Source organism: Colias philodice, chromosome 21 (genome assembly GCF_061535455.1).
Source record: "Colias philodice isolate Cphi_HAF_F1 chromosome 21, ilColPhil1 Martin Lab GWU primary, whole genome shotgun sequence".
NCBI classification, from domain to species: Eukaryota; Metazoa; Arthropoda; class Insecta; order Lepidoptera; family Pieridae; genus Colias; species Colias philodice.
The window spans coordinates 10,217,210-10,243,328 of NC_143106.1; the positions used below are offsets into that span (position 1 = coordinate 10,217,210).

General features: G+C 36.9%; 2 protein-coding genes across 2 annotated transcripts; one reads left to right on the forward strand and one right to left on the reverse strand.

Moving 5' to 3' along the window:
- LOC149479156 (uncharacterized) lies at positions 1 to 16,950 on the reverse strand. Its single transcript, XM_089708903.1, has 16 exons — positions 16,758 to 16,950; positions 16,466 to 16,579; positions 16,175 to 16,390; positions 10,996 to 11,168; positions 10,541 to 10,631; positions 10,167 to 10,220; positions 10,043 to 10,087; positions 9,683 to 9,746; positions 9,467 to 9,551; positions 8,712 to 8,887; positions 6,333 to 6,543; positions 4,046 to 4,120; positions 3,465 to 3,696; positions 2,534 to 2,713; positions 1,944 to 2,104; positions 1 to 1,329 (listed from the first exon to the last, which is right to left on the reverse strand). The coding sequence occupies exons 2-15, from the start codon at positions 16,569 to 16,571 to the stop codon at positions 1,950 to 1,952; spliced, it is 1,863 nt and encodes a 620-aa protein (XP_089565029.1). The 5' UTR covers positions 16,572 to 16,579; positions 16,758 to 16,950; the 3' UTR covers positions 1 to 1,329; positions 1,944 to 1,949.
- Positions 16,951 to 17,399: 449 nt separating this feature from the next.
- On the forward strand, positions 17,400 to 24,617 carry p53 (transcription factor p53). The gene is made up of 8 exons (XM_089708392.1): positions 17,400 to 17,602; positions 18,653 to 18,730; positions 19,148 to 19,283; positions 19,636 to 19,734; positions 19,948 to 20,137; positions 21,255 to 21,480; positions 22,400 to 22,595; positions 23,024 to 24,617. Exons 2-8 carry the CDS (start codon positions 18,672 to 18,674, stop codon positions 23,192 to 23,194), a joined length of 1,077 nt encoding a protein of 358 aa, XP_089564518.1. The 5' UTR covers positions 17,400 to 17,602; positions 18,653 to 18,671; the 3' UTR covers positions 23,195 to 24,617.
- The last annotated feature ends 1,502 nt before the right edge of the window (positions 24,618 to 26,119 follow it).

A 26,119-nucleotide genomic window follows, 5' to 3' on the forward strand; every position in this document is an offset into this window, starting at 1 on the left:
TCAAAGGGGTTTGAAACTTTTTGTATGGACGCTGGCATATCGACCCGCCGCCATTTTGATTTTTTTTCAAAATCGCGGCGCACGATTAAATTGGTATGTATGGATAGAGGACACATAGACGAACAAAAAATGTCTCATAACATAGTACCCTAAAGCGTCACATTACCGAGATATTTGGAGGTAAATATTCACTTATGAGTACAACGACAAACACTAAAAATAGACTTATTACGTGTCTATATGCATAATATTATCTCCAAATAATCACTCCTAGGTAGATTATTATTATTACAGGAAGAAAGTAGGTATTCATTACATTACTTACATTTTTATGTAATGTATGTATGTTTTTATGTAATGAATCTACCTACTTTCTTCCAATAAACTGTTAATAATAATAATCTACCTGGGAGTGATTATTTGGAGATAATATTATGCATATAGACACGTAATAAGTCTATTTTTAGTGTTTGTCGTACTCATAAGTGAATATTTACCTCCAAATATCTCGGTAATGTGACGCTTTAGGGTACTATGTTATTAGACATTTTTTGTTTGTCTATGTATCCTCTATCCATACATACCACTTTAATCGTGCGCCGCGATTTTGAAAAAAAATCAAAATGGCGGCGGGTTTGATATGCCAGAAAGTTTCAATGCCCTTTATAAACATATACAAATTAAAACCGTTCTTAGTGAATACATCTGTAAACACCGAGACACAAAAAAATGATACACAATTGTTTAATATAACTCACAGAAAATATTATTTCTTCATTTTTAATAAAAAAATAAACACCAAAGGTCCAACACTCACTCCGGACAATTTGTCATTTCATTACCATTCTAAATTTTGACCTAAAATTAGTAGGAAAATTTTTTCGAGCGACCGATTCGCGTCAACCTGAGCGCGGAAACTTATCCATTTTTTACACTTGACTAGTTAAATTTATCAAAACGACAACACCACAATGCGGTTTCATTTTTAATCTAAAAAATTTTAAATATGGTAACATTTGCGTTCGTCCGTCACGCTTTATTGCCATCATTAACCCGAATATTAAATGCGATATCACCGTCTAGTGGTTGCAGTCTAAAATTACACCCAAAAAACTGGGTAAATTACGAATTAAGTTTGGAAAATAGTAGAGCGTGTGTGGCAACACTGACGTTCCGATCGCTCACATAAGGCCATCACTAGTATATTATGCCGAGTCACACAAGTCAAGAGTCCGCGCTACAGGTCATGGACCCCGTCGAAGCACTTTCTAGAAGGTCCAACACTTTCACTGTCTCGATATTGTCTGTCACTTCCACACGAGGTGTTACCTGGAATAAATACAATATTTTTTTTATAACAGAAACTTTATAATATTATATTGTATGGTGCTGTTGTATTTTTGTGTACATTGGTGTGGAGTGCGTTGTGTTGAAGCTGTTTGATGTATGATTTTATCGAACGGTGCGGCGTCGTATTCGTGCTTGCTCTATAATACGTGCGTTTTTTTTATTGGTGCTATATTGAGTGCACCACGCAGGTGAATGGTTTGTGTATGTTTGCGATACGTGTGTGTACAATACATTGCATGACAATGCACAAAATAAACACACACGTATTTTGTGCATTGTCATGCAGTGTATTGTATTAAAGCTGGTTAATCCATCAGTCCTCGGAATCACAGACACAATAGAAAATCTATTGTGTCGCGCCCCGATCGGGGCTTACGGTGTTCAATGGGTTAAAGCAGTTTCGTGTATAATGTCATCAAGCGGTGCGGCACCGTATTAGTTAGTAATAATGTATGACGCGTGCGTTATGTTGTGTTAGTGCCACCCTCGTGCGATGCTATCATGTACGTTTGTGTTATGGTGTACGGTATGTATGTGTGTGTGCGGTTTGCCTGCGGTGTGCAATGTGCGTGTGTATATGTGGTTGCACTCACGGGCCCTCAGTCGGAGTCGTCGTTGACGCTGGAGCGCAGCTTGGAGAGCGTGCGGCGCGCGGCCGGCGTGCCGTCCTCCTCGTCCGACGAGATCACGATGCGCTGGCGCGGCTTCACGCCCGTCGCGCCGCGCGTCATGCGCCGCGCGACTCCCGCCAGCCCTGCACACGTGCAAACAAACATCGACCTTATAATCTCGGTATAAAGTGCAAATCGCACCGTTGTGTCATTCAACTTAGCGCGGAGCAACTGAACATATTAGGTTTAAAGATAAGCTTTATTGCCTTGTTATAAGGTACAAATCTCGCTGTCATATCCCACGGCGCGGCTCGGCACGCGCCATGACACATTACAAGCAAAGATAAACCTTATTGCCTTGTTACAAGGTCCAAATTACACCGTCAATCGTTCGGCTCGGTGCGCGCCGGACATGAATCTTATCACCAGATCATAGAATAAAATGACATTGAAATTTTGGTATTGTTACTAACATAGGTATAACAATATTGTTACTAACAAGTTGACCAATGATGTTTCAATGATTAAATGAATTAATAATTATTATAGAATTTATAGAGCACAAATCTCACCATCACCGTCGTCCCGTGGCTTTGCTCGCGCCTCCTTCTTGGCGATCCGCTCCCGCTCCTTGGCGTCCATCTTGGCCTGTTTGATCGCGCGGCACTTCTCTAGCGTCGGCTTGCCTTCGAGCCCCGCCGCGGTTAGTAACTCTTGCATTTTCGCCACACGCTCTTTGTTTTTCGTGCAACCTGGAATATGGATACATGTGATTACTCTTATGGAAATATGAAAGGGCCATTTTTACATACATACACAATACATAATAAAAATATAAACGAAAAGTTAAGAAATTTTTTTAGTCATGTATGTAATTTTATAAACTTTCACTACATACTTATATTTAAGTTAACTCAAATACTGATACAGTGCTTTTGCTTTTGCGTTGTAAAAAGAATTTAACATTATATTAATATTTAAGTGCCATAAAAAATTATAACAAGAAACTTACATTATTTCTCATTAACTCATATTTTTTAAGCATACTAATATGAACCAATGCGCACTACCAAAAACTTGCAATATGTAGATAAAACTAACAGGTAAATTCACACGAAATAATAAACAATTTCAGTTCGAGTTTAACAGCGTGTGAACAAAACTCCCTCTTTATATATCGCTGATGGCTTTCATCTACGTTTTCTTTGTTAACACCAATTGAAATTGTGAAATGATAAAACTGCATACATATGAACTTTCTGTTTATTTACTTAAACTTGTTAACAATGAGCAATTTAAGTACACATTCGTTTCTTTAGCACAGGTTTATATTAATTACAACACAAAATTAATTCGTATTAGATGTGTTCAATACTCAGACGCTAAGATGACACAATGACAATGCATATTACAATTCGCGTGAACAAAAATATAAAATAAAGTGACGGTAGGTCGTAAACACCGTGAACAATAAATCTGTCCTCAATTAGTATCAGAACCCACCTTCGACCAGCTTCTTATAATCGAACCGTATCCCGGCCGCCTTGCAGAACTTCTTCATATCCGTGATGCCGGGCTGCCGCAGCTCGGGCGGCACGGGCGGGCGGCCGCGGCGCCCCGAGCCGGCGCCCGAGCCCCCCCCCGCGCCCCCGGTGCCCGTGGGCGTGCCCGGCGTGCGGGGGGACGTGTTCTTGGAGCCTTTGGGCCGGCCAGGACCACGTTTGAGTGGCGCGTCCTGTACATGATAAATAGTTGCTTATTTCTGTTTCTTGGGATGCACACACACAATTAGTTGATACAAATAAATATAACAAAAATAATAAGATAATAATTTACATTATTTTATTTTTGTTGTAATTTTAGAAATTAGAGCAATAATATAAATCACCGCTGTAAGATTTATAAGCCTAAAAATATGCTTTGCTAAAACAAAACTTTTACAACAATTTATCATATTTATTAATCTATAGCAAGTGAATATTTTTTACATTTTTTTTTTGATAAAAATAATCATTGTTATGATTTTTTGTTGTTTGATGTTGGCTTGGCTACGATTATATTTGTTAAAATAAAAATAAACTTACATCATCACTATCCTCTGAACCGCTGCCCGATGTCCCCGATGAATCATCATCTGATGATGAATCTACCGTCGTTACCTGCAACATTAAAATTAATTCGTTTATAACTTTGCAAATCCAGCGAAATGCGAATCAATGTAAATAAAACTAAACTGTTTTTTTTAGAAAATTATCCGTTTCATTCGCGCGATGCGTCCACATTGTGTGCGATTTCAATGTGTTCACAAACTCCACCGCACGCGCTCTACTCTGCGATCCGCACGCACGCAACCCGTCGTATCCATGGCGACGCAACTTGGTATACTAGGTTGATCCAAAAGTAATGATAATTGGGTATTTCCTGTGCACATAAAAATACAAAATAAATGTTTTTTGTTTGCTCATATACTCACTAAGTTATCACAAAAAAATCATATCAACAGGCCACGTTTCCAAGTATTTACATTAATTTAACTGTGAACCGTGGGTGCCAGAATGTTTCTCGACGAAAAGAAGAAACAACGATTCGACATTTAGAGGGTGAATTTCCAAATTTTTTATGAGACCAGGATAATTTTTTGTCACGATTTGTGATCATGGACGTTACCCGGGTTCACCATGTTTATGCTGAAACCAAGAAACAATCAATGGCCTGGATGCGAGCTTCCAAAGTGACGATGAAGAAATTCAAAGGGAAAATTAGTGGGATAGATTAAAGCGTTATTTTGTTGGGACGCTGAAGGAATAATTATGGTGGGATATTTTAAGAAGGTAGCCACTATAATGGGCTCTTACTACACAGACCAAATTAAAAGATTGCGGTAGGTTAGTGAGGAAAAGAGACATGGCAAAATGCGGGCTTGAATGCTGTTTCACCCAGACACCGCACCAGATCACAAAGCGTCAGTTGCAATGGCTGCCATTCAAAAATCGGCATTCCAAATGCTTGAACACCCACCCTGTTTGTTAGATCTAGCTCCTAGTTATTTCTATCTCTCTCCTCGGCACAAGAAACACCTTCGAGGCAAGAAATTTTAAGACGACAGCGAAGTGATGGCCGCAGTAGAGGGGTTTTTGTGGATGAAGTCAAAGGTTTTTTTTTTTTAAGTTTAAGAAAAAAATATCGAAGTATATTATCTAGTTAGAAGACTATCTAGAGGACTAAATAATAATTTTAACTGTAATGACCTTGTTTAATATTGATTATCATTACTTTTGGATCAACCCATGTACATAGTATATAATCGCAGTAGTTGGTATACATAGTTTGACTGACCGGTTGGTAGTGGCCCTGCCTTCCGAGCCAGAGGTCGTGGGTTCGATCCCACCTGGGGCAAATATTTGTGTTGAACATAAGTGTTTGCTTTGTGTCTGGGTGTTTATTATCTATATATAAGTATTTATTTAAAATTATATACATATGTATGTTTATCAGCCATCTGGTTTCCATAACACAAGCCAAAGCTTAGTATGGGATCAGATCGTGCCGTGTGTGAAAATTGTCCTGAAATATATTTATATTCCTGAAATATATATTTTTTCACTCACCTCGGCGCTCAGCACGCCGCGCAGCTTGGCGGCGGCCAGCTTGGCGGCGGCGGCCTTCTGCGCCGCGATGTGCGCGGCCTGCGACGTGTCGCAGTAGTTGGGCACTCACCTCGGCGCTCAGCACGCCGCGCAGCTTGGCGGCGGCCAGCTTGGCGGCGGCGGCCTTCTGCGCGGCGATGTGCGCGGCCTGCGACGTGTCGCAGTAGTTGGGCACTCACCTCGGCGCTCAGCACGCCGCGCAGCTTGGCGGCGGCCAGCTTGGCGGCGGCGGCCTTCTGCGCCGCGATGTGCGCGGCCTGCGACGTGTCGCAGTAGTTGGGCACTCACCTCGGCGCTCAGCACGCCGCGCAGCTTGGCGGCGGCCAGCTTGGCGGCGGCGGCCTTCTGCGCGGCGATGTGCGCGGCCTGCGACGTGTCGCAGTAGTTGGGCACTCACCTCGGCGCTCAGCACGCCGCGCAGCTTGGCGGCGGCCAGCTTGGCGGCGGCGGCCTTCTGCGCGGCGATGTGCGCGGCCTGCGACGTGTCGCAGTAGTTGGGCACTCACCTCGGCGCTCAGCACGCCGCGCAGCTTGGCGGCGGCCAGCTTGGCGGCGGCGGCCTTCTGCGCGGCGATGTGCGCGGCCTGCGACGTGTCGCAGTAGTTGGGCACTCACCTCGGCGCTCAGCACGCCGCGCAGCTTGGCGGCGGCCAGCTTGGCGGCGGCGGCCTTCTGCGCGGCGATGTGCGCGGCCTGCGACGTGTCGCAGTAGTTGGGCACTCACCTCGGCGCTCAGCACGCCGCGCAGCTTGGCGGCGGCCAGCTTGGCGGCGGCGGCCTTCTGCGCGGCGATGTGCGCGGCCTGCGACGCGAGCCGCTCGCGCTCCGCGTTCGCGTCGTAGTAGTTGTACAGCACCGACAGCGGCACCGGCACGTCGCCGAAGTACACCTCGTTGGGGATGTGCGACGAGTCCAGGCAGTCGTCGCTCCACCGCCTGCGCGCACACGACATACTCCAGTCAGTCAAGACAATCAATTCACAATAATTCCGAAAGTTTTCAAACTTCGGTCAAGTGAATGATACTTTGGGACGACAATAAATCTCATTTTGCAACCTTGTCCGCAACTCCGCAGTCCGGAACATTGTTAAAATTGCAATTTAATTATTTTTTGCTATATGGTCGTGAAAAAAATTCCAAAAGTTCTGAAAACTTGGGGAAGTTTTCGATATAATATTTCATATCACGTATTAAATTTGCAACCAATCTCAGTGTACGGAACATCTTTTAATATTGAATATTAATGATTTTTTTTTTTTTTTAACTGAATGAGGTTGCAAATTTGTAAATGCATCAGAATAATCGAAAACCGACCGACCACGAATTAAAAATAATTATAAATAAACATATTACGGTCAACGAAAAAGGTTGCAAATTTATACAACCGTTCGGTATATGTTTCCGATGTCAAGTTTGCAGTACTTTTGGAATTTTTATCACGACCATACAGCAAAAAATAAATTAATTGCAATTTTAACAATATTCCGTACACTTAGATTGGTTGCAAATTTAATACGTGATATGAAATATTATATCGAAAACTTTCCCAAGTTTGCAGAACTTTTGGAATTTTTTTCACGACCATACAGCAAAAAAATAATTTAATTGCAATTTAAACAATGTTCTGGCCTGCGGACAAGGTTGCAAAATGAGATTTGTTGTCGTCCCAATGAACCATTCATTTGACCGAAGTTTGAAAACTTCTGGAATTATTGTTAAATTTTCGATTTCGAATGTCGATTCTGACTGATGTAACAAGCAAATAAATAATACAGGTATCCCACCAAAAACATATTATGTAAAAAGGAACCAAGTCTCATTCTTCGCTTGTATTCAAAAGACTCATAATTTTTACAACAATTCGCAAACTCGTAACTCATTTCGTCTACGTAGACGACTATGTGTTAACCCTACGATACTTTAACGGATAACCAGTCCACCTTATATCTGCAGCCAAGTTTTAAAAGCTAATCGCTCGAAAACAACTCTCCAAACAAATGTAGTCTCCGAGTAAATTTTATTTAAAGTTCACTTCTACCGAAAAATATCATATCTCATCAAAAACATATTATGTAAAATGGAGCCAAGTCTCAGGGTGACCTGATTTATGTATCGATAAGTAAGTTATATTGTTCATTTATATTTCACAATTTCAACAAAATTGTGAAATTCAACAAATTCTTACATTTTTTAGCAAACATTAGTATTTTATCATCACCATTCATCATAATAGACAGCTTTATCATGAGATTATAGAGCTAAATATAATTAAGTTAGAACGGACAAATGAATTTTAGTAAAATTCCATACATTTGTTTTTTAGTAATTTTCTTGCATGGTTTGATATGATATAGTAGAGCCATTTTAATAGGCAACATTTGACAGTTCAACAAAATTCAACAATGTAACCTAGTAACGACGACATTGAATAACATGATATTTCGTTTTGTTAGAACTGCACATTTGCTTAACTTTTTTCAAATACGATTACATATTTATAATAATAATGACCGATACAAGTAATTTTAAGATTTCATTTTACTGATAAACCATTCTAAACATAATAAACAATTTCTGAATTAAAGAACTGACGTCGCTACAATTTTGTGTCAATAAACCTTTTTTCTTTTTAAATACCAGAGACGTTACTCTAAAAATCGAAATCTGACATCTAGAATCGAATGCATTGATTACTTCTGAATAAAAATCATCTTATATTAATAAATGTGTTTCAAGTTCGATTGACAAATGTTTCAAGTCAGTATCGATTAATTCACTTTAATCGATGTTTTTAAGCAGGTTACCTCTCTTCAAAGATAAAATTGATAGACGTCAAATGTTGCCTATTAAATTGGCTCAACTATAGTCAAAGATGTGTTGATGGTGTGATGCGAGTCGTAGAATCTCATGTTACAACATGTATCTTGTGGTATGTTGTTGTTATGATGTGTTGTGTTGCGATGTGCCGTGTTGCAGTAGGTTGCGGCGTGTTTTTATGTGTCGTGTTGCAGTACGATGTGACGTGTTATGATCTGTCGTGATGCGATGTGTCGTGTTGCGACATGTACGTGTATGTATATGTGTGTGTGTGTGTATCTACGCACCTGCGGAACTGTATCCCCGAGAAGTCCTTGCGGAACGGTCGCACCGCGTACTGGTAGGAGGGCGCGCGGGGGCGGGCGACGGGCGCGGGCGGGCGGGGTGCGGGCGCGCGGGGAGGGGTCGCGCCCGGGGGCTTCGGCTTGTTTGTGGAGCCTTTGGGCCGCCCGCGCTTCTTTGGCTGGGGGTGATAATTGTATTTTATTTTTTTAAGGATGATATAATAAAAAATAGAGGCAATTTTTTATATGAAACAGGGGAAATTTGCAGCTCTTGTACATTTTCAGCTTTTCTGTTATTTATTTTTTTTTGTTGATCAACTGAGTCAATCCCTTTTGTCAGCTACTAACGAACTGCACAGTATTCTGATTTAGGTTATTATATTTTGTAAATTAGCTGATAATAATAAGTTATTTAAGATTTCTTTTGTTACTCATTTATTTGTGGTTTATCGCCCTTAAATGTAGGAAAAAAATGTCATTCTTTATATATAAAATCTATTTTTAATTAATTATCATATAGAACATTATAGATTCTACATATCATTAAGCCCTTAATACTATGATGAGTGATGACTAAACAACAAAATACAATGCATATATGAATCACTGCTTTTTAACCCATTGACCACCGAGCGGCCCGATCGGGCCGAGACACAATAGATTTTCTATTGTGTCTGTGATCCGAGGACTGACGGATTAAATGTAATATTTCACATAATATATTTAAATGAACAAATAAACATAAAATATCTTATTACCTCTAAACCTGGAGTGCTCATTTTCCCCGGCGTTGTCCCGGGTCGATTTGCATCAGGGCTACTAAAGGGTTTCCTCTCTTCATCCCTGATAAAAAAAAAATGGATACGATGATTAACAAAACATAATCACGTTATTTACAAAATCAATCAAAACAAATCATAACCAAATTAGTACATTGCTAATTTTTACGTAAAAATAGAATTGAAACAACTAACGTTTTGTCAACGACGGGTGCACTGCTGTCAATAGGACGAGCTTCACTCAATTCGCTTGTTCTCTCTGAAAATACACACAATAATTACAAACAGTTCTTGTAACAAAGTGACTGAGGAGTCAAAAAGGTATATTATGGGCCCATGTATATCTCCATAATACACGGGTATCAACAGAAGGAAGATGCCCGTTCCTTTGAGAGGCTTACGTGGGAACACAGGTCAAACACGCCCTTTAGAGAATTTTAATGTGATGTGGGACACCAGCAGCCCATGACTGCACTATAGAGATACAGTTATTGGCCCATGTATTATTATTATTTATTTATTATCTTGTAATACAGTACTCTGATAAATCCATACCTGCTGTTTTATCACCTTCCAATCTGAGTTGGGATTGACTATCATCTAAAAAGAAAAAAAAAACAATTTTTAATGATCCAAACAACATTTATTTGAAGTTTAAAATGCAATCTATAATACATACCTTTTGCTTGTGGATCCAACGGTTTTGGTATTTCGTGTGGTTTCATAGATATATCTGTAACAAAAATACCGAAATGTAACAATATGTTTGTCGTTCTAATATGATAATTCTTCTTCTGTTTTTGAAGTGAAAACTTCTTTAGCGGCATTGAGCACTTTTTCTGTAATGGGTATAAAATCTTAAACTCGCGTCAGGACACGTGACCTGATCGAAAAAGCGTAAGACGGATGGATATCAAACATGTTCAACGTTAATAATCAAGTTTTCACTTCTGCCGGCACTCCCGGAGTGCAACCCGTCTTTTTTTTTAATAAAAGTGCCCTAATCTGAAATATATGTTGTCTTTAATAAGTAATTGTATAATATTAAATTACCTCTTGGCTTGTCATCCAGCCGTAGCGCCATATCATCTGGTTTGAATATATCCGTTTTTATTTTTATTTTTGGTTGTTCCATATCACCAGCCTAGAATCGAAATAACATCATGATTATTTATATGACAAGGACAATTTTCGTGCCCTTTTAAAACTGTATAAATCAACATACAGTACAAATATGAACTAAAAATTTAACAATAAATTAATGGACCCAAAAAAAATTTTGGAATTTGAAATTCTACTTAAATCTATGCAAGTGTACAGTCTGCCCCCCTAGACAAGTGGCTTTCTATTAGCGTAAAGTTTCATAGAATAGATTATGAATGTATGAGATTGACGTTTGATTACGAGGACGACGACGCTTGATTACGTCAATCTCATACATTCATATTCTATTCTATTAAACTTTACGCTAATAGAAAGCCACTTGTCTAGCCCCACTGTACGCTCACCATCATCTCGGCATCAGGATGCGACCGCTTCTGCGCATCCGCCGGCTCGAGCTTGATCTCGGGCTTGAGCTGCTTGATGTCGAGCGGCTTCTGCGCGTCCAGCGGCGGCAGCAGGTGCGGCTGCGGCGGCCACGCCGGCTTGTGCACGCCCACCTCCGGCCCGTAGCCGCCGACTGCGAAACGGCCAATATGAGCTGTGTGTTTCTGAGTTCTTGATATATATTATAGATTTTCTTTTTATTGATGGACAATAATTGTAAATTAAATTTAAAGTTTGCTTACCATCAGGAAATATCGTGGTCAATGATTTCCCTATAGTACGTTATTTTTTTTTTTAAATAAACTGTAAAATAAAGTCAACCGACACGGAACTGAGATGAGCTGCTAGTATATAAAATATATCAATTACCATTGTAATTTAAGGGACCAAAGAAGCAATTATACATTCGAATTATTACATTATTATTTTATTATTACAAATTTCAATTTCAAAACTTTAAATAACCTTTTTTCGTATAAATTAAAACTTTTTATTACGGCACTACTAAAAATGAAAATGGAACATCTTTACACAACTTTTAATCTGACTTGCATATTATAACATTCATTTAATTTTGCTTAATTAATTAATGCCTCAGCCCCCGGAATCACAGACACAATAGAAAATCTATTGTGTCGTGGCCCGATCAGGCCACTCGGTGGTCAAGGGGTTAAAATCAATTTCACCCAACTCTATTTCACCCCAAACTATCTTCAGAGATTAAAAGCATTGGTTTCTACCCCATTAAAAGTACACAGTACTTATAATCAAATATGATATAAAAATCAAATATGAATACATGAGTATTACAATATAATTTGCGCAAACAGCTCTATCAAGCCCGTGACCTACAGAAACCATAATTGAGGCTTGACGGCTGACTGACCACCGTTCATATCAACATATTGATGATTCAATAGCGGCCTTTACACGCAAACTCTATCGCGCGTTCTGTGGATCGTACAGGATTACGCGCGGGAAAACCTGCACGCTCAATCGCTCGCGATTACCTTTGTATGTCTTAACTGCGACACTTGTTCTTTCGCGCGCGATTATTCGTGTTTGCTTTCCTTAGCGGAATGAGCGGCCGTGTAAAGACTAATCGCCCGTGATAGACCGCGTGAAAGAGGCGCGTGTTGGAGTGTGTGCAATGCACACGGTTTTATCGACAACCGCGAGTGATAGAAGTGAAAAAATGGAGACAAGATATCGGGTGGCGCAAGTTATCATGTTTGCTGGTTTCATTGAACTCAAAAAGAAAAAGAAACGTTCAGTGTGGGTTAAAAAATATAGACAGCAATATTGTCACATTCCTTTGATTAAAGAATTAAGAGAAAACTATCCAGACGATTTCAAGAATTATTTGCGTATGAATAATGAGTTATTTAATATACTGTTAAATAACAAATAATTAATAATTATAATAAATAATTATATGCTTGGTCTTTTAAATTCTTGTTTTTGTACTCCTCCGATTTAATTTTCCAGAGACATGGGAAAGATCTGTATAAAGTAATAAGTTCCAATACTAATTCCTTGCTCCACGTGCGTATGTCCGCCATCTTATTCGTGCGCGAAAGAATTTGTGTGTAAAGGCAACCCACAGTACAATCGTGAGTGCGATTGCGCGCGCGACTGATGAGCGCGGCATGTGGTCTTTCCTTCCGCGCCCTACACCCTTTATACGCACGCTCTTTCACGCACGATTGCTGTTTCATGCGCGATAGAGTTTGCGTGTAAAGGCCGCTATTGAGCGAATCAAAGCCGTGTGTAAGCATGCGCGAACGAAACACCAGACATGCGCACGCGCCTTACAAATTAATGTTAATTATCAATAAATAATAATTATTTTTCTTTTGTTTTGTCTGCTATTTAATGATATAATCAATGAGCCATAACATTATACATATTAGAGTTTTTATAAATGATGGCATAATATAACAATAAAGAGCCCTCGTACTATAGTATAATGCAAAAAAAAACTATCAATGTATACAACAAGTTACGTACAATTTTTTTTTTTGTTGCCTTTACAAATAATATTGTATCGTAAAGCATAGCGAGCCAAATAGGTGTTCTTAACACATGTAAAATGCATCTATCTTCCACAACACAATACTACAATCTTACAAAGGAATTTACTATTAAATAACACCCATATTCTATTAACTGACAATAACATTCAAGCCAGTTATACTAAGACTAGATTTCCGCCCGCGGCTTCGCCCGCGTTTGCAAAGGAAAACCCGCATACTTCCCGTTCCCGTGGGATTTCCGGGATAAAAACAATCCTATGTGTTAATCCAAGTTACCCTCTATATGTGTGCTAAATTTGATTGTAATCGGTTCAGTAGTTTTTACGTGAAAGAGTAACAAACATACATACATCCATATATCCACACATCCTTACAAACTTTCGCCTTTATAATATATATTAGATTAGATTCAATGCAATGTAATAGGAAGGAAGATTTACTAACGGAGAAATGTGCTTCAAATTTAAATACCTAAATCTCTTTGCATGCTTTATTTTTGTTCTCAATAATTAATACAATCAAAGTGATATAATTGCATAATTTTAATGTTTTTTATCATCTTTTAAACAATTCAATTATTAAGTAATAGCAATTACATAATTATAAAATTACCACAAAAACCTATTACTATGTATTTTTTTTGCCCTTTTTATCAGAAAGCTATTAGCTGCTTATCCAAATTGGTTCATTTATTATTGTGTAAAAGCGCTAAGAAAATATTCTATATACAATCAATTGGAACTTTCAGGTTTAGAATATGACTCGTCTCAGTGTTTCAATTCAGCTTCATAAGCGTAGTATGCACCATCACCATGTGTATGATGGTGCCATGGCTTCATCCGAAGTAGGAATATTTTTTCACACTATCGCAAAAATTTTATAGCCTCATCTTCCTGAATAAATTGACTACCTAACACAATTTTATTTTTTTTATTTTGAACAAGTAGCTCTTTTGATTAGCATGATCAACCAAACCAATAAACTAAACCGTACAAATAAACGAGGTATAGCATTTTATGCAAAGAATAAACTAAGAATAAGGAAAAATCATACAAATAAACACGAAATAAATGTAACCTAGTATAACTTCGTAATAAGTATTCATACTAATGCTATTCCGTCCTTATTACGGCTACCACCCTAGTATAAGTCTGACATAACCGAGTTATAACATATTATCTTTTAGTACATTGTGCTGTGTTTTACAAGTTTTAGAAGCAATTTTCAATCTTAGCAATGAGAGTAATACGGGAAGTAGAAAAAGTTGAGCAAATTAATAATTTCATTACGTACCTATTGAAATGGAAAATTTTGTATGAAATGTCAAAATATACGAAATTATGAAAAACCTTTTTGATATTTTATAATGATTTATTTATTTACAACATGCGCCAAACCATACATACATAAAACTTATTAATTCTAAACTTATCACAATAATATACACTTTCGTTGAAAATATAAATCTTCTAAGCCTGGAGTTGTATGTTTTGAGTACCAGTTATTTGGCAACTCTCTATCTCAAGGTGGGTTTATCTTCTGTTCTCCAGATATTGGATAGCGTTATCTATCATTTGCTTGCATATTTAATGATATATTTAAATTATTTCCAATAAATATTTAAAAAATAAATAAAAAATTTGGAAAATCCAAAAGTGCACGCCTCATAATTTTTTTTAATAATTATTTATTAATTATTATTTTTGTTTATTTAATAACAATTAAACCACATCGAATCAGACCCTGAAAAATGAAAGGGTTCTATTCCTGAGCATACTCAAGCGTAAGAGAAAAAAAAAGACTCGATTAGTAAAGTATTTCGGTCGCTATCGTGTTAACAAGAAAAAGGATCCGCACATACAGACACACGGACGTCCAAGACAGAACTTTTTTAAACTGTTTTTTAACTAGTTTAAATAATAAAAATGACATCAAAAATATCATGAATGTTAAAAATAGTGTTTTTTCTTAATATGTGTGTGTATGTATTATCTTACAAGTGCAATGTATGATACATAAAGACATTTTAAGTTTGAAAAATCAGATGTTTTGCGCGAAGTGACAGTAGTACCCACCTCAACGCTTCGCTTATGAGGCGTGCAATAAACAGAACATCGTATGATGAAACTTCACAACAAATTCGACGAAGTCAAACGAGCGTCAGCAAAATGACAGCACCAAGGCTTAACCGTAGACAATTTCAATGTTTTTCATAATTTTGTGAATGAATTGCGACGTTGCCGCTTTGCGCCTATTGCATAGCGTGAGCATAGTTACATCGACGTTATTCCAAATTTATTTGTAAGAAATTATGACATCCTTATTCTTTATTTATTCTTATCATATCTATGCATTGCATAAGGTTTGAATAAGCAAGTTTTTATTTGTACGGCTGTTCCGGTTTATTTTATTAGTGTAGACAAAGTGTCCTTTGTCGATCCAAACATAAATTATAAATGATCACTATATTCCAATTTCTTACAAATCCAAAAGCTTAAATTGATTCATCTATTGCAACAAACTTTTTCATTAACCCATTGACCACCGAGCGGCCCGATCGGGCCGAGACACAATAGATTTTCTATTGTGTCTGTGATCCGAGGACTGACGGATTAATATTAATTATAAAATATGCATAACAATAATAATTTGAAAAGGATTTATTTATGATGTTGTTTTAAATGTAATGGTATCCAATTATCATTAGAAAAGTTAATATTATGGTCATGAAGTATTCTTACATCTTCAAATGTTCCGCTCAACTTTCTTATATTTTTGCATGCATACAATTTTTAGTTGAAAAATTACTTTATTTTGGTAAGGCAAGTCCTTATTGTTCCATCTCTTCATACATGATGATGATGAATGAAAAGAGATTCATAAGTATTTAATATTTAATACTTGCATAGATTCACCAAAAAACCACTAGACTAATTTCTGAAACAGTGTGTGTTGAATTGATTTTTATGATGTCAATAAGACTTTTTTTATAATGATTCCTTCGAGTAACAACATAATATAAACAGTACAAAATTAATTAAGTATTATAATAATAATCTTAAAACTACTAAAAAGAAGTAAAAAATTTTGTACATACACATACCCATGTGTGACTGGGCCATATGCAGCTGTGCTTGTTGTTGTGGAGGAAAAGTCTGGTGATGTGCATAGTTCTGGTGAGCTGGAGGCGCGTACGACAAGTTCTGAGGAGCGTAACCCCCCGGGGGCGGAGGCCCGTACGCGGCGAAGGCATCCGGCGGAGGGTAATGCGTGTTATATGCGCCGGCATACGGCTGATACGGTATTTGATGACCATTATCTAGAAATCATAACAACGCCGTATTATCAATCGTATCGGCTATTTCCCGCGCAAAACTTTAGTTACACAACATACCTATGTAATTTAGCGGCAATCCGTTACCCTGGACAACGCCGTGTCCCGGCTCGGCCTCCATCCGCAATCGTTTCTGATTCATTGCCCTTTCCGCTTCATAATTCATCTTGGTCACTAGAAACAAAAGCCCATTACAAAAGCACCACTTTTACACACGACATCGCACATTCATTCAACGTAATATTGCAAAAGACGCGTTTATTTTGTAGTTTCGCGATAACTATGACAGACGCCAACCGGACGCTAGCACTAAACACAGGTTATACGCTTTGCAAAAGCAAACATAGCGTACCTTTGTTGGTCACTGATTATTATTGATTTTAGTTTATAGAGTCACTCGCAACTGTCTGCACTATGTATTGGTACATAATCGAGCCCACTGTTGATTCAAAATATCTGTTGCTATGAAAATATGCACTAAATAATTAGGTACTTTTAATGACAGTGAAATCAGAAAAAAACACAAGTGAAGCGGAGTTGGTGTATTTTTTTTAATCATTTTTGATATTTTTTTGTAACATGGTAATACCATATTCAGTAAATCTGCATCAGACTGACCAATTAATTAATTTATTGAATTAATTCAATATAATTTCATGTCGAAAAGAATTCTCAATTTAAATTGATCTATGACATATTTGCATGCGCTTAAATAAGTTTATTTAACATATTGAATAAATAAAATAAATTAAGATCCTTCAATATATTCATTGTCAGTCATTTGAACTTGATACAACTGTACATAAATTTGGATTTATTGTAAATGTATAATTTATGTGGAAAATTTTAAGAATACACAGAAGGCAAACGTATAATTTTCACTGATTTTTCAGTTTGAAATGCAGTTTGCTTAATGCAGAGTTGCCATATATGTATAGTTGTATAATCTGTAACAAGCAGATTTTTTTCTATCAATTAAATTTTTATTATCTGTTTTGATGTTTTTAACTCAACGTGCGATGTCGTTTTTACTGTGTTTGCAATTTATTCTTTTTGGAGTTATTTAAGAATTTGTTTCAATGTGATTTTTACAGTTAAATTATTGAAATTTTCATCACTAGGTGCTGTTATTTAAAGCATTAATTTTGTATGTGGGAGATTGCGTAGCGAGTTAATTCATTTTCCTCGTATAGAACGGTAGGTATTTTACAATTTTGAACACCAAAGGTATTTTTTATCCTCAACAGTTATGAAATGTAGTATTTAACTGGTTACATATTTTAGAAATTAGAACACTTTCTATCTCTTTATGTTTTCAACTATATTACATACTTATCACAAAATATAACCATTGCCCATTGGCTTGGAAAAATCATGATTAGGACTAGAAGTTGTTGGAGAATATAAATAATATAATCATTTAATATCATACGCACTGTTTCCAGTATTCTTATGTGGTTGACTCTTATAATACTTCATTATAATGTGCATTACTTTCCTTGAAAGTAAAAATGTCATCAAAAATGATACAAATCATAAAAGTTACTTTAAGGCCCTGCGCAGACGACAGACTATCCGTGACGCACTTTTTAGTCTGTGAAAATAGAACCTATGAAATTATATGCAGTAACGCACACGACGCGCAAAAAGTCCGGCGCACAAAAAATCCGTGTAATTCGGGCAGACCGCACCGCGCCGCTCCGCACAAAAGTGTGTGAAAAGAATTGAACGTTTGCTTCAACGCGCGCTAACGCAGACGGCGCACACTTTACACGATTTCCATAGCGTCTACGTCCCTACAGCTCTGCCGACAAAATGATCGAAGATGTGCGTCGTGTGCGTTGAGTCTGTGAAAAATCCGCGACCGACTTTTTGCGCGCCATGCAGACTTTTTGTGCGCCGCAGACTCGATCGCACAAAAAGTGTGCCGTCTGCGCAGGGCCTTATACTGTGTAATAATGTTTGTATAGTGTATTTCTTCCAAATATTTATTGTTTGCCTTACTTAGTTTATTGCAAATTACAGAAGGTATTAAAAAAAGACCAAACCCATCCACAAAAGCAAGTATTTGTATAGCTTATGTCTTATTCTGTTAAATGAGCTACATCACTGACAAGTATTATCAAAATCTGTTCAGTGGTTTTGCTTTGAAAGAGAGACAATATACATACATGGCATCCCTACCAACTTTACATTATGTAGCATAATAATGAGTAGAATTTTATTAAGTAATATTCTTTATTGCAGGAAAAAAATCTAAGAAATCATGTTCAAAAATGAAGAAATTCATATATTTCCACAAGCTGAAGGAGAAGATAATATAATGTAAGTACTTTTATATTTTGTAATTCTTTTACTAACCTAAAAATGTTTCAATATAATGACTCATAGCTAAAACTTTTTGGGAGTTTAATAATTAGTTTGATATTCACTAAATAAAACCCTACATAATTTTATTTATTAATAAATATTATAATTTATCATAAAATAATTTACATAACTATTGCATCATGTCAAGGTTCAATGCTTGTTTTGAAAATGTTTCTCACTTTAATACCTGAGTTTTTGATACAATAATAAAGACTCAGAAATACAGAACTAATTTAAAGAATTCAAGCTGTTTTTAATAATAATAATTTGGTCGACCCAAACAAAGCCAGTGCAAGTGCCTGATTTATAATAGAATTGAGCAATAATACAAAATCATAGTGTACATATGTAAATAAAACAATATTTAAACAGAACATTCAACGAGGTGGACTTCCAAATGTTGAACACGTACCTGCCGCAAACTCCGGACCTGCTTCAGGATCCCCAGTTCTGCGAGGAGACCATGGACGTGCAGAGGAAGTATGAGCAGCCCATACAGCTGGCACCTGTGAGTATGGGACTAATTGGATACATAATAAAAATCATGCACTTCATCAAATAATTGAGATTTATTTTTAATGTTTGTGATGTTTTAATTGTAATTGAGCTTTATTGAATGTTTTTTTTTAATTTATTTTATTTATGGAACACATAACAATAAATACACAATTACATTATAATATATAGGAAGACATTATCTAATTAATTGTATCTAATTGTAATAATGTTGTGTGAATGTGTATGTAACAATGTTTTGATTAATTTTTTATATATTTTTTTTAAATCACCTCATGAAAAAATTGAACTGCCATATCATATGGATTACAAAAGATTTTATGATACATGAATTTTTATTTCAGGATTCACCTCTTGGCCCTCCTGTGAGAGTCAACTTTGCTGGTGATGTCAACTTCACAGTGGAGATAGATGCTGCTCATACAAAGAAAAAGAAGTATTTGGTATGTTTCATATTCTTTTTAAAATAAGTCACAAATTATTTCATAAATTTATTATTTTGAGAAATAAATTTTAATTGTATAAGTAAGGATTTGTATTTTATGTATTTTTAGAAATATGAGTTCGACATTAAGTTATTGATTTTTCCGGTATTTATGTGGCTGAATAAATAAATAGGCATATTGATTGTGACATTAATAATGGCATTCTTCCAGTACTCGCATCGCTTGAATCGGATCTACGTGAACATGGGCTGCAACTTCTCTGTTGGCTTTCGCTGGGATGCGGAGAAGCTATGTGGCCGAGACGTGTTTGTGCGGGCAACCACTGTATTTGCGGAACTGGCGCAGGCCGAGAAGCGAGTCGAGCGCTGCTACCAGCACTCGCACGAGTCCTCCAACGCGGGTCAGTGCTATGATATATAAAAAAGCTAGATACGTTACCCGCTCTCTATTTTGGCAAGAAAAAACTCAGCTAAGTGCCCGAGTTTCACCTAGTCACGCACCATTCAGCGTCGTGGCTGGACGTTCTTTTTATATTTCAATCGGCAGTTGTTATTACGAAGTACATGAGTGAGACATGTATTATGTCTCGTGCGTGAGAGTGAAAGAGAGAACAACTGTATTGGTGATAATGCGTTAGTAAGTAGGTATGTATTAATTACGCTGTTTTTTAGTGCAATGATGTTGGCGTATGCCGCGTCTACTAGTATTATAGAGTCATTGGGGTCAGTGTGTGTGCGAGCTCGCGGAAGTTGTATACTGTGATACAGTGCCGGTGTAAGGGCCACTGACACCCCAGGCGAAAATATTGTGGCGCCCACTTAAGGTGTTCTGAAGGTTTGCACCAGGAGATCCAAGATACTCCAACTTCAGACCTTGGCGCCCCCCAGAATTTGTCGCCCTGGGCTATCACCCCCTCTCGCCCCCCCCTAACGCCGGAACTGCTGTGATAGTATCTTCAAGAAGAAAATGTACCTCCATCTCAGAGTCGGCAACACACCTTCAGAAAAACTGCATTTGTAGTAGGCAGTTATGTTTTAAACATAAGTAATAATGTAGAAACGATAATAGTGGTGTGAATTGTGCGTGTGCAAAGGCTGGCAACACACTGACAATTTTGACAAATTGACCGGCATTGCTGGTGCGTACGGGTGACGCAGTACACTTCCCATCAGGTGACGCGTCTGCTCTGTTGCCTCCTCTTACATTAAAAAAAAATTGGTTGTCTATAAAGTCGGTTTACTGACGATAGTTGAACGTGACAACGTCCGATTGTGCTTCTTTGTTGCTCGTTCCGCGCTCTCGCTTGCACTTCAAGCCTTAACATGGAACGCCTCAGAGCGAGGTAACGCCGCATGAGTCATGTTTTTTCGTGCGTGCAGCCGGCTCTATCGAATTATAAGACGTTGTCACGTCAAAAATGTGTGTGAATGTGATAGTTTTATCCATATATTGGACAATGAATAGTGAGCATTAAGTGAAATCTATAGAATTTAATATGTTACATATTATCTGTGCAGGCACAGAGCGCGCAGTGACAATGAACGTGCTCCGCTCAGCCCGGGCACTGGGATCATCGGGCGTGTACTACTGCGGAAGGCCTGACCGCAGTGACTCGTGGTACTCTGTAGCGGTGCGGTTGGATGCCCCCGCAGACCTCGCCTATGTGTTCGCCTGCAAGAGCTCCTGCTCCTCCGGGATTAATAGACGGCCGATTAATGTTATATTTACGTTGGAGGATATCAGGTGAGTGCACACTACTATGCGCTATATAATTGACACACGCTCTACCACGTCTTCTACATTAAATACTAACTCTAACACGCACTCTACACTTATTACTAACTCTACCACTCGCTCTACTATGTGCTCTACCGGTTGTCGAGAGACTCGCTCTTCCACGTGCTCTACATTAAATACTATCTCTAACATTGGCTCTACAATTGACACTAGCTCTAGAATTCGCTCTATAATTGATCCTCTACTCGGTCTACACTGCTTGATATTCGCTCTATCACACGCTCTACATAACTCTGCCTTGTGCTTCTATAATTGATACTTAGTCTAAAACACGCTCTACAATTGATATTAGCTCTAACAATCGCTCTACATTCCTGGACACTTCCTCTATTACGCGCTCTGACTCTACCACGCGATCTACACTTATCGTAACACTATACCTGCACATATTTAACACTTCTTTTCTCTCTACCAATTGCTCTAAATTATGTTTAAAATTCACTTTACCACTGCTCAGCACAGCTCTACACTAATAAAGTATGCAGTAACTGTACTGCTGTTTTAAGAAATGACACTAACTTCTCCACTCATTCTACTTTGTGTTGTTTACTGTTCAATAGAACTGCAATTTACAATTATTTTAAAATGTATTATTTAGGGCCGATTTTTCAAGTCTTGGTTAAAATTTATGCGTCGAATAACGTATTGAACGATCATTTCAAAAATACGTTGTATGCGAATTATGCAACTACATATTTAAAATTTTACAGGTGTCATATATTATTGTCTAATATTTAATTTATTGGACGGATAGCTTAACCACAGATTGAAAAATCCCCCTTTATCAAACAAATTTTTTCCTATTTATTTCTTACGCTATAATCGGCCCTTAATCAACTAATTTCTATATCTACCTACACTACAGCGGCAAAGTGTACGGGCGGCAGAGTGTAGGCGTGCGCGTGTGCTCCTGCCCCAAGCGGGACATGCTGCGCGACGAGGAGGACGCGGAAGTGCCCCGGGGCAAGCGGCCCGCTGCCCCAGCTGCCCCGGGCGGGCAGGACAGGAGCAAGAAGGTGCGGCTCGAGGTGAAGGACGACGCTGTGGTCACGTTGCCGTCGGTAAGTATGACAAATAAATAAACCTTTTTTTTCAGCCATTAATTTTTTTCTCACCGCCACATTTAATGAAATTTATAGTATGACAAACAAATAAATATAATATTTTGTCCAATGTATTGTCTGTTTTCAACCATATTGCATTGCAATTTTTGTCTTGTCGTAAATGTGTTTCAATTTAAAAAAAATGCAATAAAAATGTTTTAAAACTTTATGAGATCTCTTTCTCAAATACATACGCCACTAATTTATACCCGGCTCGAAGGACCAGTGTAATAACTAATAACCGTCAGATTTGTTATTATTGAATAAGAAAAATAACCTGAAACAAAAAAGCTTTACGTCTCAGATTAGTTATATTCAATAGTTAATTATACTCGATCAAAATTAAACCAGTCAAAACTGTTTCAACTCATTTATTCCCATTACAGATAGAAGTGGTAGGCGTTCGTACAGCGATACTAGGGCTGGAAGTAATGGTCGGCATGATGGAGCAGACCCGGGACGCGCGCGCTAGCTCACAGCAGCCCGTAGGAGATATCAATACGCAGATAAATAACCTCAAGAGCGTTATAGATGGGCTCAAGACGCAGAAGAAATGAACTAGATAGATACAATGCACTGGGAATGTGGAGTACCCTCATTTTTGAAAGTTTCTGAAGGTAGATAAAACTGTGTCCTATTTTTTGGATATTTTACCCTCATTCTGTTAAAGTTACGATATTTTCGGTATTTGGAGGCAGATTATGAGCTTTTTTGTAGCTTACTACCCGCATTTTTTCAACTGCCGCTTTTTTAATAATTTTACATACCAGTGCATTTGTAAAAGAATCTAAGACTTAGATTATGTTTTTTTTTTTTTATTATAGTGTATAAGCGATTAAAGCTCAATAGCTTTATTTTTTGACTTAATTTTTACGAATAAGTTTTATTTTTGTTTTAATTATTTTTAGTAAGTAATTTTAACTGAACACGCCTGTAATTTAAGTGCCTTACTATAATACTTTAAGACTAAGTGCTAATTCTTTAGAAATATCTAGGAATAAACGGATTTAATGATGCCAGTGTCTTCCAAAAAAATAATAAAAATAAAAGTGCTGTCTCAATTTTTTGTCATAAACAATGAAAAGTGAAGAGTTACCTGTATCACGTACCCACCGTTTATTATAGAACTACAGAAATACTTTTCAAATGACGAAATTTTTGAAGCGATCGTGTTAACAATATAAATATTACGACTTGTAACATCCGATGTTTAGAAAGAGAGAGAAAATAGTGTTATCATATCTCTTTCTCTATTGATACAATATATTCTGATGTCACAAAGGATTTTTTATTAATTTTGGGTCATAAAATTTTTATGCTGTGTTTAGTATACAAATAGATAGAGAAGGTACTACGATTTTCTTTCTCTTTCTAACCTAAGGTCATTGACCTGGCTCTCTTTCTATGTATAACATAGTGTATCAAGTATTATAGATTTATAAATTAAAGAAACTAAAAATATACGATTTATTATGCCTTTGGAGAGAACGTGGTAACGGGTGAACATATTTCTCAAAATAAATCGTGTTTTAAACCCGTTATAAATAATTTAATCGTGTTTTAAACCCGTTATAAATAATGGCTTTAATTTATAAACTTCTCATCTCTTGATTAAGATTTTCAGGCAATTTAATGTTATTCAAACTATTTTGTAATTTTTAAAAATACTCTGTGTGAGATTTGTAGAATCTCATATCAAACTACGTCTTTATTTTAATGTCATTCAAAACATTTTTTACTTTATGTATTAAAAAACAATAACTTTAATAATTAATTCATTATGTATTCTAAAAAATATGTATCTTACCCAGTTGTAATTCCAGTTTTAGATTTTACTATTTGTAAGAAATTATCTTTTTCGACTTATTTCATCATGAAAAACATAGAATTTTTACACAAAATTCTATGTCCTTTGATACTAATGTATGCTTAAATGACAATTTATATTTGTTACAATAATTATGAAACAGCCAGATGGCATGATTAAATTTTCTATAAAAATTATATGTGGTTTTATTTTAATTGTACTGTTTATTCGGAAGAAAAATAAAAGCTCAACACATAGTTTATAACTTACCATTCAAGACTAAAAAAAAGCATTTAAAAGAAAAAATTTAACACCAAATTATAATAAGAAACCTACTGACGATATTCAGTCCTCAGTAAATTTTTACCTACTTATACGCATATAAAGCAATTCGAGCATTTTGATAATAAAATCCTTTTCAGTTTATAAAATTGTAATGAATCAAAGTAACTAACACAATATTTAATTCAATTATCTTGCATTGGTACCTCAATGGGTACTAACTACTAACTATCGTGATTAGTATTGCTAACGAAGGAGATAAACATAATCTCTGTAATTTGTAAATATTTTCTAGGTCATAGTTAATGTGATATTACAGCTTCCTATGTGTAGGCAGTGGGACATACTGTTACCCGCAACTTCGTCTGTTCATAATCTAACTTATTAAAATTCTTGTGTCACAATGTTACTACACTCCTCTGAAACGGCTGAACCGATATTGGCGTATTTTTAACTCGATTCACTTGATTTACCTCCTCTAAGAACAAATAATTGGCTATGGAAAAATAAAATATCCAAGGTGTACGTGAAGTATCGATATCGAATAGAAAATAAAGTTTTTGCTCGTTTGATATGCAGTTGCAACTTACTAATTCTCTGTTAAATCTGTGTGAATCGCAAATCGAAACAAATTTGAATTTAAAGCTACCTACTGTGTCTCGCCCCCTGGGCCCTGACCGTCAACAGCTTAGAGTATATATTACACTAGCTGCTCCGCGCGGTTTCACCCCCGTGGCTCCACTCCTGTTGCCCGTAGCGTGATGAAATATAGCCTATAACCTTCCTCGATAAATGGGCTATCTAACACCGAAAGAATTTTTCAAATCGGACTAGTAGTTCCCGAGATTAGTGCGTTCAAACAAACAAACAAACTCTTCAGCTTTATAATATTAGTATAGATAATATGTAGCATATATACTCTAAGGTTAACAGTATATAGCCAGCTCTAACGTTAAATTACATTTAATGCAACCTATGGATAAACCCCGATTTACGTGCAAATAATTATTCTCTTTATATTGTGAACAGACTATCACAGATCTGCAACAGTTTATTTAAAAAATATTTATCAATTTAATTTAGGCGTCGTCTATATGTTGCAACTTGCAATGCTGCCTGCTAGCTATGAAAAAAGAAAGAACGGAGAAGTTACACAAGACAATATTCTGGAGCTGTTTTAAAAGTTTTAAAGCTTTTATAAATGTGGCTTGTGTGTGAAATCGACTCCACGGAATACATTGCAATTTACGGGCAAGTGGCATTGTTGTGTGTACCTACATAATATATTTAAAATTAATGCTCTAAGTTTAAAAAGGTTTACTATACCTGAATCTCCTGTATAAAAAGTACAGCGCTTAGAAAATAGCTAAATCAATCGTGAAATATTCATACA